Source organism: Podarcis muralis, chromosome 7 (assembly GCF_964188315.1).
Source record: "Podarcis muralis chromosome 7, rPodMur119.hap1.1, whole genome shotgun sequence".
NCBI classification, from domain to species: domain Eukaryota; kingdom Metazoa; phylum Chordata; class Lepidosauria; order Squamata; family Lacertidae; genus Podarcis; species Podarcis muralis.
The window spans coordinates 53,488,761-53,502,783 of NC_135661.1; the positions used below are offsets into that span (position 1 = coordinate 53,488,761).

The 14,023-nt window shown below is 52.4% G+C and overlaps 1 protein-coding gene across 1 annotated transcript in view; it reads right to left on the reverse strand.

The window, feature by feature from the left end:
- The window catches only part of FHOD1 (formin homology 2 domain containing 1), a 33,575-nt gene that overhangs the window by 3,471 nt on the left and 16,081 nt on the right, over positions 1-14,023 (reverse strand). The window contains exons 4-19 of the mRNA XM_028739466.2: positions 13,504-13,571; positions 13,045-13,150; positions 10,853-10,947; positions 9,807-9,918; positions 9,521-9,615; positions 9,256-9,399; positions 8,906-9,114; positions 8,457-8,567; positions 5,782-5,897; positions 4,658-5,637; positions 3,772-3,924; positions 3,372-3,554; positions 2,867-2,986; positions 1,990-2,151; positions 589-779; positions 85-277 (exon numbers count right to left, since the gene is read on the reverse strand). Coding sequence (XP_028595299.2) covers positions 85-277; positions 589-779; positions 1,990-2,151; positions 2,867-2,986; positions 3,372-3,554; positions 3,772-3,924; positions 4,658-5,637; positions 5,782-5,897; positions 8,457-8,567; positions 8,906-9,114; positions 9,256-9,399; positions 9,521-9,615; positions 9,807-9,918; positions 10,853-10,947; positions 13,045-13,150; positions 13,504-13,571 — 3,038 coding nt within the window. The remainder of the gene's footprint in view (positions 1-84; positions 278-588; positions 780-1,989; positions 2,152-2,866; positions 2,987-3,371; positions 3,555-3,771; positions 3,925-4,657; positions 5,638-5,781; positions 5,898-8,456; positions 8,568-8,905; positions 9,115-9,255; positions 9,400-9,520; positions 9,616-9,806; positions 9,919-10,852; positions 10,948-13,044; positions 13,151-13,503; positions 13,572-14,023) is intronic.

Consider the following 14,023-nt stretch of genomic DNA (forward strand, 5'->3'; position numbering starts at 1 on the left):
AGAGGGCTTAGGAAGCCTCTTCACGTGATGGAAGTTTCCACTGGACAGGTGAGGCAAGGGTTAGGAGGGGCGGGAAGAACTTGCCTCGGTGATCATCCTGCCGCGGGTCTTGTTCCTTTCGCGATATACTGCTCGTTTCTTCTGCTGCTGCAGAACTCGCTCCCGGCAGGTGCGGTACTCCAGGGCAAACTCCCGCAGGGTCCGGCAGAACCCCGTGACCTTTGCCTCCTGTGCCAAGCGTAGTTCATAGCCCAAGTACAGCAGAAAGGAGCGGAACCTGCGGGCAGAGGCTGAACTGCAGGAAACTGACTGGCATCACCACCCTCTCCCTCCTTCCTGCCCAGGGCATTCATTTATTTATAACCTTTGTCACTCACTTGCTCTTCTCTGAGCAAGAGCAACAAACCGAACATCAAGCCACATCAACAGAGTAATCAGTAAAAGGACACCTCTAAAACGACACCCCCAGAACGGCCACAAGAACAGAAGAGACGCCCAGCTGGCCAGGACCCTGCCCTCACAATGGCCACCCAGGGCACCTAGTGGGAAGCCAGATGCCCAAAGGCCTCTCCCCTGTTTAACACAGACCTGTTTAACACGCGTCGATGGACCACCTTGAGGATGACGATCTTCTGGGTGCTGGAGTGAAGGAAGTCCATCAGTTTGCTCTTTAGGGCCGGCTTTGTGTCGTGCTTTGTGATGGCCTTCAGGCTCTCCCAGGACACTCTGCACCGTCGCTCCAGCTGCAGGAGGCTTTCTGCCAGCGCATCAAAGTCCACCTGGAGGGAAATATCAAGGCCTTTTTGCAATTCTTGCCAACAGCCCCCTTTCTCTCTGCGGAATGCTCCTCATGGGAGCCAAATGCACTATCCTTTTCGCAGCAGGTAAAAACTTTTAAATATGGGCAGCTTTAATCATGATATTGTTAAAGAGTTCATAGAATCATAAAATTGGTAGTTTTGGAAGGGATCCCAATGGTCATCTAAGTCCAACTCCCTGCAATGCAGGAATCACAGTTAAAGCCTCCCTAACAGATGGAAATCCAACCTCTGTTAAAAAACCTCCAGTGAAGAGGGCCCACCGCCATCCAAGGAAGTCTGTTCCACTGGTGAGCAGCTCTTGCTTTCAGAAAGTTTTTCCTAATGCTTAGTCAGAATCTCCTTTCTTGTCATTTGAATCCATTTAGGAGGGAGAAAGGTTGTTTTCTGCTGCTCCAGAGAAGCGGACACGGAGCAATGGATCCAAACTACAAGAAAGAAGATTCCACCTAAACATTAGGAAGAACTTCCTGACAGTAAGACCTGTTCGACAGTGGAATTTGCTGCCAAGGAGTGTGGTGGAGTCTCCTTCTTTGGAGGTCTTTAAGCAGAGGCTTGACAACCATATGTCAGGAGTGCTCTGATGGTGTTTCCTGCTTGGCAGGGGGTTGGACTCGATGGCCCTTGTGGTCTCTTCCAACTCTATGATTCTATGATTCATTGGTTTGGGTCCTACGCCTTGGAGGAGGAGAATATAAGCTTGCTCCACCTTCCATGTGACAGCCCTTCAGATATTTGAAGACAGCTGTCCTACCACCTCTCTGCCTTCTCTAGGCTAAACATACCAAGCTCCCTCAGCCACTCCTCATATATATAAAGCTTGGTTTCCAGACTCTTTATCGTCTTGGTTGCCGTCCTGTACACACGGTTCAGAGTGTCAACTTCCTTCTTACTCAGTCTGGGTTTTGTTCTGTGGTTTAATAATTGCTATCGAAATGATACTGTGCAGTATTTAACATCTTCCTACTAGGATGGATGGATATATATATATATATATATATATATATATATATATATATATATGTCTGAGAAAAGGGCTCAAGTGATATACAAGCCAAATAAATCAAACACAAATCAATTCTGCACACAGGAGTTTGGCCCAGGATGTGGCTCTCAGAGCAAATCCTCCCAGAAGCAGGAGAGGAGAAGCCCCCACCCACACAGCCCTAACCTTGGCTGAGCGAGTGATAGCAGCGATCTCTGAGTAGAGGTCCGTCGTGTCCGGGAACTTCTCCACCACGAAGTGGCACAGGTGGTGGAGCAGGGTCTGTCGGTGCACTGTGTCCTTCACCTCTGACACCTTGGCCAGGTAGCTCAGCTCAAACCCTTGGCTCTGAAAACCCAAAAATTGGAATTTAAGATTATGCACCAGGTTTCAGGAAGAAGCAGAGCCCAGGAAGAGGGCTCCTCACCTGTTCTCTTTGCAGCAGCGTGACAGACACCTGGCAGCTGCTACTTGCACCAAAGGAAGGTGCTGTCGCCACTACCAGCCCTAAAAGTCTGCCCTACCTCCCACCTTCCCTGCACAATGTGCCCTGAGACAGGCCTTTGTGCTTGACACATGACACAGACACACACGCAATGGGGATGGCAAGAGCTGCCAGCCAACAGGCCTTGTGTGTGACACTGAAGAGTCACTGCATGCCTGCAAAAAGAGCCCCAGCTTCCAGGTGAAGGATCACCTGCCCCCACAGCACATCTACCGGCAGGTGGAGGGTCCCAGTGCCTGAAGTTTGGAAGAGGGTCTGGGTGCAACTGAGGAGAAAGACCTGGCTCTGTCAGAGTCACTGCCAGAGTGGACTCCAGGGCGATGCAGGCAAAGTGCCTGACCTGACAGAAGGCAGCTTCCTGTGACCACAGTGGACATTAAGAGGGTCCATGAAAGGCAAGAAAAAAATCTGGGCAGGCCCTGTGAACAAAAAAACTCAGGCTCCAATCCCAGAAGTCTGACCACCTGCTGAAGGAAACGGTGCTCAGCTTATGCTCAGAGCTGCTTGGTGCTGGCTCCTGAGCTGAGCCCCTGCCCCCGCCCTCATTACATGCCTCACCTGGGATCCATTCAGGAAGTTGCCCATGGCCAGGAGGGTGGCAAGGATACACTTGAAGGTTTGGTTTTTGGCCAGTTGCTGCATCCCAAGTTTCAGATCAAAAAGCGGCTCTGCAATTTCCTGCGCAGGAACACAGAAGACAAGCTGTAAGGACCTGTTTGCGACCAGAAATTGGAGGGAGCAAGCAAATTGCTGGCCCAGATACGCAGGTTCTTGCTTAGGACCTAAAAGCAATGGATGGATTCAGCAGGAGGAGGAAGCAAAGGGCAGCTGAGTGACACCTGGAACCATTTGCCATGTGGCCAGACCAACCACAGCAGCCACTCTCGCCAAGCCAGCCGGTTCCCTTGCAGGTTGGTTCACCAGCGATGGCCCCCTTGCCTTTAAGCCCAGCAAGAAGGTCCAACCAAATTTACGGGGAGGACTGGCTAGAGCACTCGGGGAGGGATCCACCTGCGCCACCCCCAATTTCAGAGGTTCTGCAGTATCCTGAGCAGGGGTGTACCTGCTCCATGGCCTCATAGTCCAGCTTGAAAGCCCACAGCTGAAGCCGGGCAGTGAGCTCAGTGATGGAGGAGAGAGCGAGGAGGAACTGCTCAGCTGAACCCAGAGGCACGTCGGGATTGGCCATCTGTGCTTCCTGGATCTTCTGCTTCTCCTCCTCAGTTGGAACCATAGTCAAGATTTTCTGCAAAACAAGAGGGAAGAGGGTGTTGGGTCAGGACACAATGACTCCACCTGACCCTTCATGGCAGCTTTCCCAAACCGGGTGCCATGCAGATGCTCTGGAGCACAAGTCCCATCAGTCCCAGTCAGCATGAGCGAATGAAGCTGGGACTGATGCAAGTTGTAGTCCAGAAGGCCTCTTTATGGTCAAGGGTTCTCAGGAGACACAGAATTCTCACCTCAATCCCTTCCTTGTTAATTGCAAATTCATCGAAGTTGACAATTGCCGTCTTGATGATGTGTACGGGAGGCAGCGCTGTCAAGCCGATGTTGATGGCATTGCTCCTCTTGGGATCCAAGACCACAATTAGCTTCTTCCCATCAACAGCTTTCTTGGGAGTGAAAGAAGGGAAGGGTTGATGTTTTTGTCTGTCATACTATCACCCCATCTTTGGAGGTTCTCCTCTTTCAGCCCCACAACTCTCCTGCAAGGTAGCGTAAACCGGCAGGTGAGACCTGGACCCAATGTCAACCCGCAAGTATCATGACTGGGCAGGACAGGCAGAGGACCCCAGAGCAAGATAGTGGCTGGTCTCTGCCTGCAAAGGACAAAGCTTCTTCTCTTTGACTGACAAGAACAGTCTCTGCCTGAGGCTCTGCTGGCTAGGCCCTGACAGCGCAGCTTGCTCCAGGCACATTCAAGATGGAAGAAGAAATCACATGGGCTAGAAGTCCTTGAAGGCAAGAGGGTCGAAGGGGCAGTGATAAGGAAGAGCAGCACTGAATAGAGGAGACTGGAAGTCAGAGAGAAGCTCAAGGGCAGAGCCCAAAGTCCCTGGATCAGTTCTTGGCACCTCCAGGGAGCAGGTCAAGGGAGCTTCCAGAGCCCTAGGGAAGCTGCTGTCAGACCAGGCCAAGAGTCAGGGCAAGGCTGCTCCTTGGGCTCCTCTGCTTTGAGCCTCTGGCACACTTATTTAAAAATAAGTCTATTAAAAATGCTCTGCATTCCCTTTCCACAACCCCACTAGAAAGCATGGGCAAAGCCTCCTGCAAGAACCCCACAGCCCAAGCTCAGGAGAGAGTCCTCCTCCCTCCTGTAGCCAACACTAAGGAGCCCCAACCTACCTTCGAGCTCAGCACCTCCTTCGTCTTGGACTCAAAGAGATGTTCCATCTTGGTGGTGTCGACCTCCACCTTCTCCAGAGATGCCCACAGAGTGGCTGGCCCAAAGGGGTCTCCTCTTCCTTCCCGCCTGGCAGAGCTGTCCACGTTCTTTAGCTCCCTCCAGAAGAGCTTAATAGTTTTCTTCTTCTTTGCTGGGGAGTGGGCATCTTCCCTGGAGGAGCCCACCAAGCCTGGAGGAGGACAGCCTGGTGGGGGTGGAGGAGGTGGGGGAAAGGCACAGCCTGGTGGGGGTGGGGGAGGGGGAGGGGGAAAGGCACAGCCTGGTGGGGGTGGAGGGCAGCTGGGAGGGAGGGGTGGAGGGGCCGGAGCCCCACTGGCAGCCACAACCACATGGTCAGGCACAGTCTCTGTTTCTAAGATATCAAAGTCTTCCTCCTCACCCAGGTCAGAGAAGTCCAAATCTCTGATCTTCAGGTGCTTGGGGCTGAGCTCCAGGGGCCCTCGCATCACCTCTGCTCCCTTCCTGTAGGGAGTCATGAAAGTCCTCTCCAGGCTCTGCAGGCTGGCTTCTGCCTCAAGGCTGAACTGAGCCCGCAATGGCCGGGCCTGCAGGTTGGAGGGGCTGCCCTGTTTCCCATTGCTCTGTGGGCTGCCTTCTTCACTCCCGGCGTCTGCCTGGAACTCTTCTGCTGGGGCAAGAATCACACCTTCCAGCCTTGCAGGGCTGTTATTGGAGAACAGTGTGTCAAGGTTGAGCTTCTTTCCAGGCACAGGGTGGCTGCGGGGATCTTCTCCATCACACAGCGGAACTGGGCTTTCTGGGCTTGGGGTGCAATTGGGACCCAGCCCAGGGCTGCTGCTGGAGGGCCCCTCGCCTGGCAGGCTCTCCCTGGCCTCTTCGCCTTCAAAGCCAGCCAAGGCCAATGCAGAGCTGAGCTCTGTTCCATCACCGTTTCTCTCCTGTCCTTCACGCCACCTCCCTAAGGGCACAGAGGAAGAGTTAACTAGGAAAGGAGACAGGCTAGGCAGCTGACAAGCAGCACAGAAAAGGAGAAGCCTCAGCAACAAACCTTTGGCCAAAGCAGGGACTGTAGCCAACACTGCCGGCTCTTTTGCTGCATTACCTGGGGAGAGCTGCTCAGTGCTGGGAGTAGCTTCAGCAAGGACCTCGGCTCGCCCCTTGGAGATTGCAACCAACTTCTCTTTCTGGGAAGCAGCAAGATTTTCCAGGAAGCGTGCTCTATGAGAGAAGCAAAATGCTACATCATTCAGCACCAGGGACACAATGTTCCATCACCACACAGCAATCAGGATGAGGCTCATCCCACCCAACAGCTGTCCCCCCCAGAGACTGGTAGAGCCAATCTATCAGACACTGCAACACACAGGAGGTCCAGCACTTGGCACAAATGCTAACACCCCCATCAGTGGTGGTTCCTCTGAGGCCCAAAGCTCTCTCAGCGCCTGTTTAAAGAGGTACAGGCTGAGATCCTCAATAGCATCAGCAAAGACAACTGCGCAGACCCTCCTCCAGTCTTTTCTCCCAAGCTCCTGCAGTTTTCCTCAACACAGGACTGCTCCAGGACAGCCACACTCCAACTGGTCCAGGGCTCCATCTCATACAGAACCCAGCAGCCTATAAGGTGGGAAAGGGATGTCAAGAAAGTATGGCACCTCAGCCAGCCCCGAATCCTGCTCCCTGCCCTCTCCTGTGGGCACCAGAAGGCCAGCATGGACCAGGACAGTGCAGCAGATGGAAGAGAGAGTGGATGGGTGGCACACAGCAGCTCAAGCCCCACTCAGCCCTGTAATTCACTGGGGGTCCCTTGGCAAGTTGCTACTGCTTCTCAGCTTCACCTCCTCTGCTAGGTAACCTGGATTGGCTACTGGGTGGTCTTGACATCAATGCTGCCCTGTATGAGGAAACATGGCAGCTGGGATGGTGGGTCTAGAAGAGGCCCAAATGCAGCTTGCTGGATGAACTGCCTCCAGTGGGCCAGGAAGGACCTTCTATCAGTGGCAGGGGGCCAAGGCTGCCCAAGAGTATTGGCTTCCATCCACCAGGCACTTTTGAGGCCACTGCAGAGATTCAGGAGGATTCTTTGCCTGAGGAACTCAACAAGGATCAACAAATTCCTGGGCCTGAAACCAAAGCGAGACCTCCAGCACCAGCCTAAGCCTGATGAAACACACATGTTCTCTGTACTTACTCAAAGCGCCTCAGAATAGGCTTGTCCCCACATACTGAGGGGCTTTCCTCTTGCCTGGGAGAAAAAGTCAGTTAGTGCCACTGGGCACAGGAACCACACTCTGCATGCCCACAAGCTCTGCCAAGGCTACACCAGCTCCAAAGCAGAGAGGTCCATGCAATCTGGGGGTGAACTCACTCCTCCTGTCCAGCTGAAATCCCACCTCACTTCCCCGCAGCCACTCATTTTGGAGTTCCAAGTCTGGACGAAAGGGCTGCTCATGCATGCACCAAGGTCTACTCCTGGAGCCCCAAGCAGATGCCAGCCACACAACCACAAGTGGAAACACTGCAGCTGTTCAGAAGCACAACACGGGGCTGTTGCCACACTCTTGACTCTGTAAACTGGTCCAGGATCGTGTCCCCTCTTTGCTGGTGCCTCAGCTCAGCTGAGACCCTTGGCCCTTCACCCCGGCATACTCCCCTCCTCTGTTGTGTCAAAGGCAATCCAGCAGGATCCAGACCCAGAAGTCGCTGGAGAAGCACAAAGGCAGAGGAGCCCAAACCACATGCCAGAAGCCCCAAGCCTGCAAACAGATCCCTCCTTCAATAATTCAAAGCTATGAACAGCAGAGGAAAGGAAACCACAGGGCCAAGAGCACCACACACACAAACGCACACACAAGATACATCTGTGGCATCACTTACCAAGCAGGGGCAGTTTCGCGAAGTCTGGAAAAGGAAAGGGAGTTTAAGCAGGAGAGCACGCGAGAGAAGTAGGTGGCAGAAGAAGAAAAAGAAGAGGGGTGGTGGGCTGGGCCAGGAGCAGAAGGAGGTGAGGCACAATAAGAGGAGAGAAGAAGTGAGAAAAGGAACTCTCCAGGACAGCTGGCTTCAATGTCCAACTTGTGCAACAAGGATGACTGCCTCTCCCAGCCCAGCAGGCCCTTACCCCCTCCCACAGAAAAACCTGCCACCCTCCAATCCACCTGTGCTCTGAATCCCCCCTGCCTTCCTTCGGCACTAGGAATAGCTTGCAGAGGAAGGGGTTCAGCACCATTTACGGGGGGGGATCCCCCCATCTATAGCACAGCCCTCCATCATGTGGGGAGGGTTACAGAAGGCCATCTCAAGAAAGGAGGGGGGCAAATATTTGATTATAGACTCCATTCACTTTGGGTGAATTGCATCAGAGCCACCAGATTCTTTCAACCACCACCACAGGCCCCCTCCTCTTCTGAGGCTCCTGCTGCATTCTCACTGCCATGCTGCACCCCACCCTACCCTGCAGGACATGAAAAAGCCCCTTTGGAAGGGGAGCTGCCTTAGTGGACAGCAGGGGCTGCCACCTCTTCCCCATCCACCATTGCTAACCGGACACCTCCTTGCCACAGCTGCCTCCTCAGAACTGCTGGCCAGGGAAGAAGAGAATGGGGAGAGTCAAGCCCATCTCCCCTGGAGCTTCTGGAGGGCTCCTGAATCTCCCCAGCATGGTCAATATCTTCCCCCACATCTCCTCACCTGCCCCCCAGCCCCATATACTAAGCTCAGTGCTTCTGGCAGCTCTGAGCAGGGAGAGATCTTGTGTCCCCTTTGGCCAGAGAGACCTACTTGAAAATGCTCCTCTCGCCCAGGCTGCCACTCTGCTCTCCTTCCACAGAAACAGATGGCGTGGAAAGCTGAACACTGGATGCGCTGCTGTACATGCTCTTGAAGGCGGGCCTGGAAAAGGGGGAGGGGGAAGAGCAGGAGGAGGGCTGTGAGCACACAAGGCTCCAATGGGGGCCCATCAAGACTTTCTAGTCGTTCTGTGGCAGCTCCCTAGAACAGGGCCTCCTGGGCCAAGTAAGGGGTTCTGAGGCGATATCACCACAGGCAGGCAAAGGTGGCCTCTGGAGGACCCACACACTCCTCTTCCAGCCTCCCTTTGCCTCCTGCCAACTTCCGCCAACCGCCCCACTCTTTCAGCTGGGCCTTTTCAACCTTCTTGGCTCAGCTTCTTTCCCACCAGTTCCGAGCAGAGCAAAAGCCACAAGCAGAAACTGCCTTGGCCAACTCACCTGTCTTGGCTGCTCTCTCTGTCCAGGCTGGCAGCCTCTGCAGGACTGGGCTGGAAGTTCTCTGCAGGTCGAGCCCCTTGGCCTTCCTCTTGGGCCAGGATGTAGCCCAGGGAGCGTCGCTGCCCCTTCCGGCCCTCTTCCCCTTTCCTCCGCTCTTTGCGTGTTCCAGGGGGAGGCTCTTCCACACCATCTTCGTACTTGAGGGCATTCTGCAAGGAAGACAGAAGCTCAGGGGGGCCTGGTAGGGCAGGCTGCTAGGTGCTGAGTGTGTAGTGGGGAAGCTGCCTGCTTTTTCTAGAGGCCTCCTCTTTATACCCAGCTCCCTCCCGCCAAGGGGGAAGATGCATCACCTCGTAGATAACCAGCTGCTGCTTCAAGTCCAGGTCAGTAGCCTTGTTGGTCATGTGCTGCTGGATGATGCTTTCCATGCCCTGCTGCTCCAAGCAGTCTGTCACATCATAGAAGGAATCCTGGTCAGGGAGGGCAGCCAGAGTCTGCACAACACCAACACAGGGCACCATAGTCAGGGCAGGAAAGGTGCTCGGCTCGGCTCAGCCCAGCTCAGCAAAACAGCCTGACACCTGCTGCTTCCCTCCCCACCTGGGCAATATTCACCTTGTTGATGAGTGTCATGGCGAACACCTGAAGCTCCGTGTCAGCTCCATTCTTCTGTTCCAGGATTGCCACGATGGGAGACCACGGAAAACCACCTGTAAGGCAATGAGTAAGGCATGTGGTTGACCACACAAGCCAAGGAAAAGACCCTCCTTTCTCCTCATCACTGGCCTTGCCCAGCAAGGGGCTGCCTGCTGTGATTCACTGACTGCTCTTCCCAATCTGGAGGCTAATGGGATCAGGCCCATCTCTCTCTCTCTCCTGGGCAGCCATGTGGCACACTCACCTCTGACCTGCTCTGCTGCTATGACAGCCTGGACAAGCAGCTGGGCATTGGATTCCGTGAACTCCACAAAGACCAGCAGCAGCTTCAGAGCCGTCTTCACCACCAGGCGGTACTAGCAGAGGGACAGCAGAAGTTGCTTAATAGTGGGTCAGGCTACTGGGGTCTACTCATAAGAAAAGCCTTCAGAATCAGGGTAGTGGCCCATCTAGTTAGCATCCTGTTCAGTCAAACTCAGCCTGGCCTCCCCTGCGCTGACTGTTAGCCAGAGCTCTCCAGGGTTTCAGGTTGGAGACTTTCCCGTCTTGCCTTGAGATGCCACTGGGGATTGGTTCCTCTGCCACTGAGACCATGACCTTCTCCTGTGAAGGGAGGTGAGAAAAGCTAGATGGAAGGAGCTGGAAACTGGGCCTCAGTCAGGAGGACATCACACAACCCTCCCTTTTCAAAGCCCATCCCACCTCCCTTTCTCATAACACTGGAATTTGTGCACATCCAACAAAGCTGAATGCAGGAAGATTCAGGACAGATAAAAGAAAGTATTATTCACGCAGGGCATAATTAAACTACAGGGGTACCTTGGGTTACAGACGCTTCAGGTTACAGACTCCACTACCCCAGAAATAGTACCTCGGGTTAAGAACTTTGCTTCAGGATGAGAACAGAAATCGTGCGGCGGCCCCATTAGCTAAAGTGGTACTTCAGGTTAAGAACAGTTTCAGGTTAAGATCGGACCTCCGGAACAAATTAAGTTCTTAACCAGAGGTACCACTGTACCAAACTCCCTCCCACAGGAGGCAGTGATAGCTACCAGCTTGGATGGCTTTAAAGGAGGAATAGACAAATTTGTGGCCACAATTGCTACGTTCTTCCTCCACTGTCTCTGAATACCAGTTGCTGCTTGTGCACTTCCCATTGGGGCATCTGGTTGGCCACGGTAAGAACAGGATGCTGGACTAGGTGGGCCACTGACCTGATCCAGCTTCAGCTTCAGGGCTCTTCTGATGCTCACAAGAGGATCTTCCCCTCTGTGGCAGCCACATACTCACCAAGCTCCCGCACAGCGTGTACAGCCACTGCACCGTCTCGTTGTGGTTTATCACCCCCATCATCCCATCCACAAAGAGCACGATCTGGCTGAGAGCTGGAAGGAAGGAGTGAAGAACCCTGTGAGGATGCCAGCTGGCCATGGGCAACTGCCTTGTTCACTCACTTGCAGTGGAGCTTCCACACGATGCCTGCCACTCAGCAGCAAGTCTCCTCTGCTCCCTCCTCTGGTCCTTCCATCTCAGTCTGGCTCTTTGGCTTTCAGGGTGATGTCTCTCTCTCCCCCCTCACAATGCAGACATCAACTGGGGAGTGGGACACTAGGTGGTGATGTGAGGAGAGGGCCTTCCCGGTGGCTGCTCCCAGACTTTGAAACTCCCTTCCTACAAAAGCTAGACTGACTCCCTGCTTCACCTGCCGGCAAGTGAAGACTGTTTTATTCCAACATTGGGAACTGACTGTTCTTTTAAGGAAGGGGCTTTTAATAGTGCTGTGCTGTTTTTTACTATCTGTATTTTTAATAAATTTGTTTTTGTTTTTATTCTGTAGAATTTTAATTACTTTTTAACTATTCTCTTTTTATGTTTTTAGTTTCTTGTATGTTCTGTGTGCCATTTTAATTTGTGTAAGCTGCCTTGAGTCCCAGTTTAGAAAAAAAAAGGTGGGATATAAATAAATGCAATAATATTATTACTAATACTACTACTAGGAATTGCCACACAGCAGATGGCAGTGCCCAGAGGAGGCAGGCGGGTAGGGCAGGCTAGCTGTCAGGAGTATGGATTGATTTGCACATCTGACATGAATGACTTGGCACAAAAGGCTGCTGAGGCCAGGGCAGGCTGTTTCCACCCTGAGGTGCAAGCTGCAAAGTTAGGCTGCTTCCAAAAGAGTCCTCTTTGTCAAAAGGATCCACAGAGGCTGCCAAAAGGTCCCTTCCAGTCACAAGCCCCTGAGACTAAGGGCCAAATGAAGCTTTTAAAACCAGCCATGTGGGGGGAGTCTGATACCTTCCCCCAGCTGCTGCTTGCCCCATTTGGGAAAATAGACACACAGTCACATCTTCCCTACAGCAGGGCAAACAGTAATTTTACATGAGTGACATCAGAGGAAATAGCATCAGAAGGGGGGGGGAGCAGACAGAAAAGGTCTCAGCTCCTTCCCTCCACTGGTGCCATGGTCCTAGGAGAAAAGAGATGATCATGGAGACCAACATCTCCTTTAATTGGGGCCCAAAGCTCTGTCATTAAGAAAAAGTGGCCTCTCAACTTTTAACCTTAATACTTTAACTCTAAAAAAGGAATAAGGTATGTATTATGTATTACGATGTGAAATTTGTAAAATCTGTAAAACCAATAAAGATCATTTTACAAAAAGAAAAAGAAAAGAAAAAGTGAACTCCAAGACGGCTCATGAATTGCAGCTGAAATTTTACATGCTGAATTTTGCCTGTTTGCACATCCCCAGCTGAGTAGCCAGTGAGATGGAGCTATCAACCATTAAAAAACCTAACCACAAAAAACTTCCTAGTACAGCCAAATCTCCTCACCTAGCCACTATTCCTCAGCAGCAGTCTAAACCTGGCCACTGAAATTTTGCTCAGGCAGGAAAATATAGGAATGCTTAAAGGCAAACAGGAGAAATAAGTCCTGCAAAGCCTGCCTACACCAGCCTTGGGTCTGCTCCCCATACTGGATTAAGTATCAGGGAGGCAGAGAGTCAGAGACAAGAGTCACACACAGTCCTCACTGTCAGCATCCCTCTGATCAACATTGTACATGGGCAAATGCAGACCGCAAAAAGGGGAAGCCACGGCATCTGTCTATTTATTAAATGTATATTCAACCCTTCCTCCCCAAGGAGCCCCAGGTGGCAAACAGCAAGGAATAAAATAATAAAAAACATATTTAAAACAATTTCAGTACAGATGAAAACTGGGAAAGAGCTCCACTTAAAAGACTCCTCCCAGAGATCTCTAGGGTGCTCTATCCTTTTTCTGGATGTTCTGTTGGGAATTGGAGGTGTCAGTTTAATTTCACCGACTTTGACTCTTTGGTGGGAGGTCCCAAATGTTATCCACTCTAGGGGCTCAGATTTTCTCTCTCTCTCTCTCTCTCTCTCTCTCTCTCTCTCTCTCTCTCTCTCTCTCTCTCATACACTCTCTCCACTTCCTGCTGGCCTGGTGGTCACTTACCCCTGAGGATATAGTTCTGGTAATTCTGGTCAGCCTCAGCTCCCACTGTGATGAGACACGTCAGCCCTTCTGAATTCACAAACTCAGGCACCAGGTCCTTATCCTCCTGCAGCAGAAATCCAGAGAGAGGAATGCTTGTAATCCACAGAAAAAGGTCGTACTGTGCATGCTCACCCCTCCACTTGCAGCCCACAATCTGGGAGAATCTCCTGCTGGGGGAGGGGGCATGGGGGGAGGCTGTTTGCTTATTGCCTTCTCATATAGGGAACAGGTCTGTGCACAGTCCAGTCTCGCAAGAGGAGAGCAGAAGCTGCAAGAGCAAAGAGGAGGGGAAATGAAGAGTCAGCAGCAGAGCCTGGTGGTGTCCACACAGAGCGCTGGGCTGGCTGGCTCAATACCCTCCCCAACAAAGCCGCGCCTGCTGGGGGCAGAACAGGGCGGGCCTGGCAGGAACCTTACCTGGAAAAGCTGCTTCAGTGAGAAGAGGGAGCGCCTCAGTTCAGGGCCCTTTGACCTGTAGAGCTTCTCTGGAGGAAAAACAAAATATTGCTGTCTGTAAGGAACAGGCACCCCTGGGTCCATCTCAGAGCTCCAAAGGAATCAGCAGGAGGAGGAGACCCCTCCTCACCAGCTGCTTTCAGGATGCCTGGAAGTGCTAGCTTGAAAGAAGGCAAAAACAACCTACTGATGCGGCACAGCAGTGAAAGTGCCAGACTAAGACTTGGGCAACCAGGGTTCAAGGCCCTGGGTGACCTGGGGCCAGTCACTTGCCATTATTTGAAGAAGCAAAACCAAGCAAGGCAGAATAAGCACAGTAGCTGCAGCTGACCAGAAACAACTGGCCCACCCAAAGAAGAGAACCCCACAAGCACCTGCTTCCCTTTTAATTTTACATGTTCAGTCTTTTCCACCCAAAAGCATTTCTCTACTTGAGCACTTTAATGCAATTTATGGGAAGGAAAGGGGCAGCTCCTCCGCC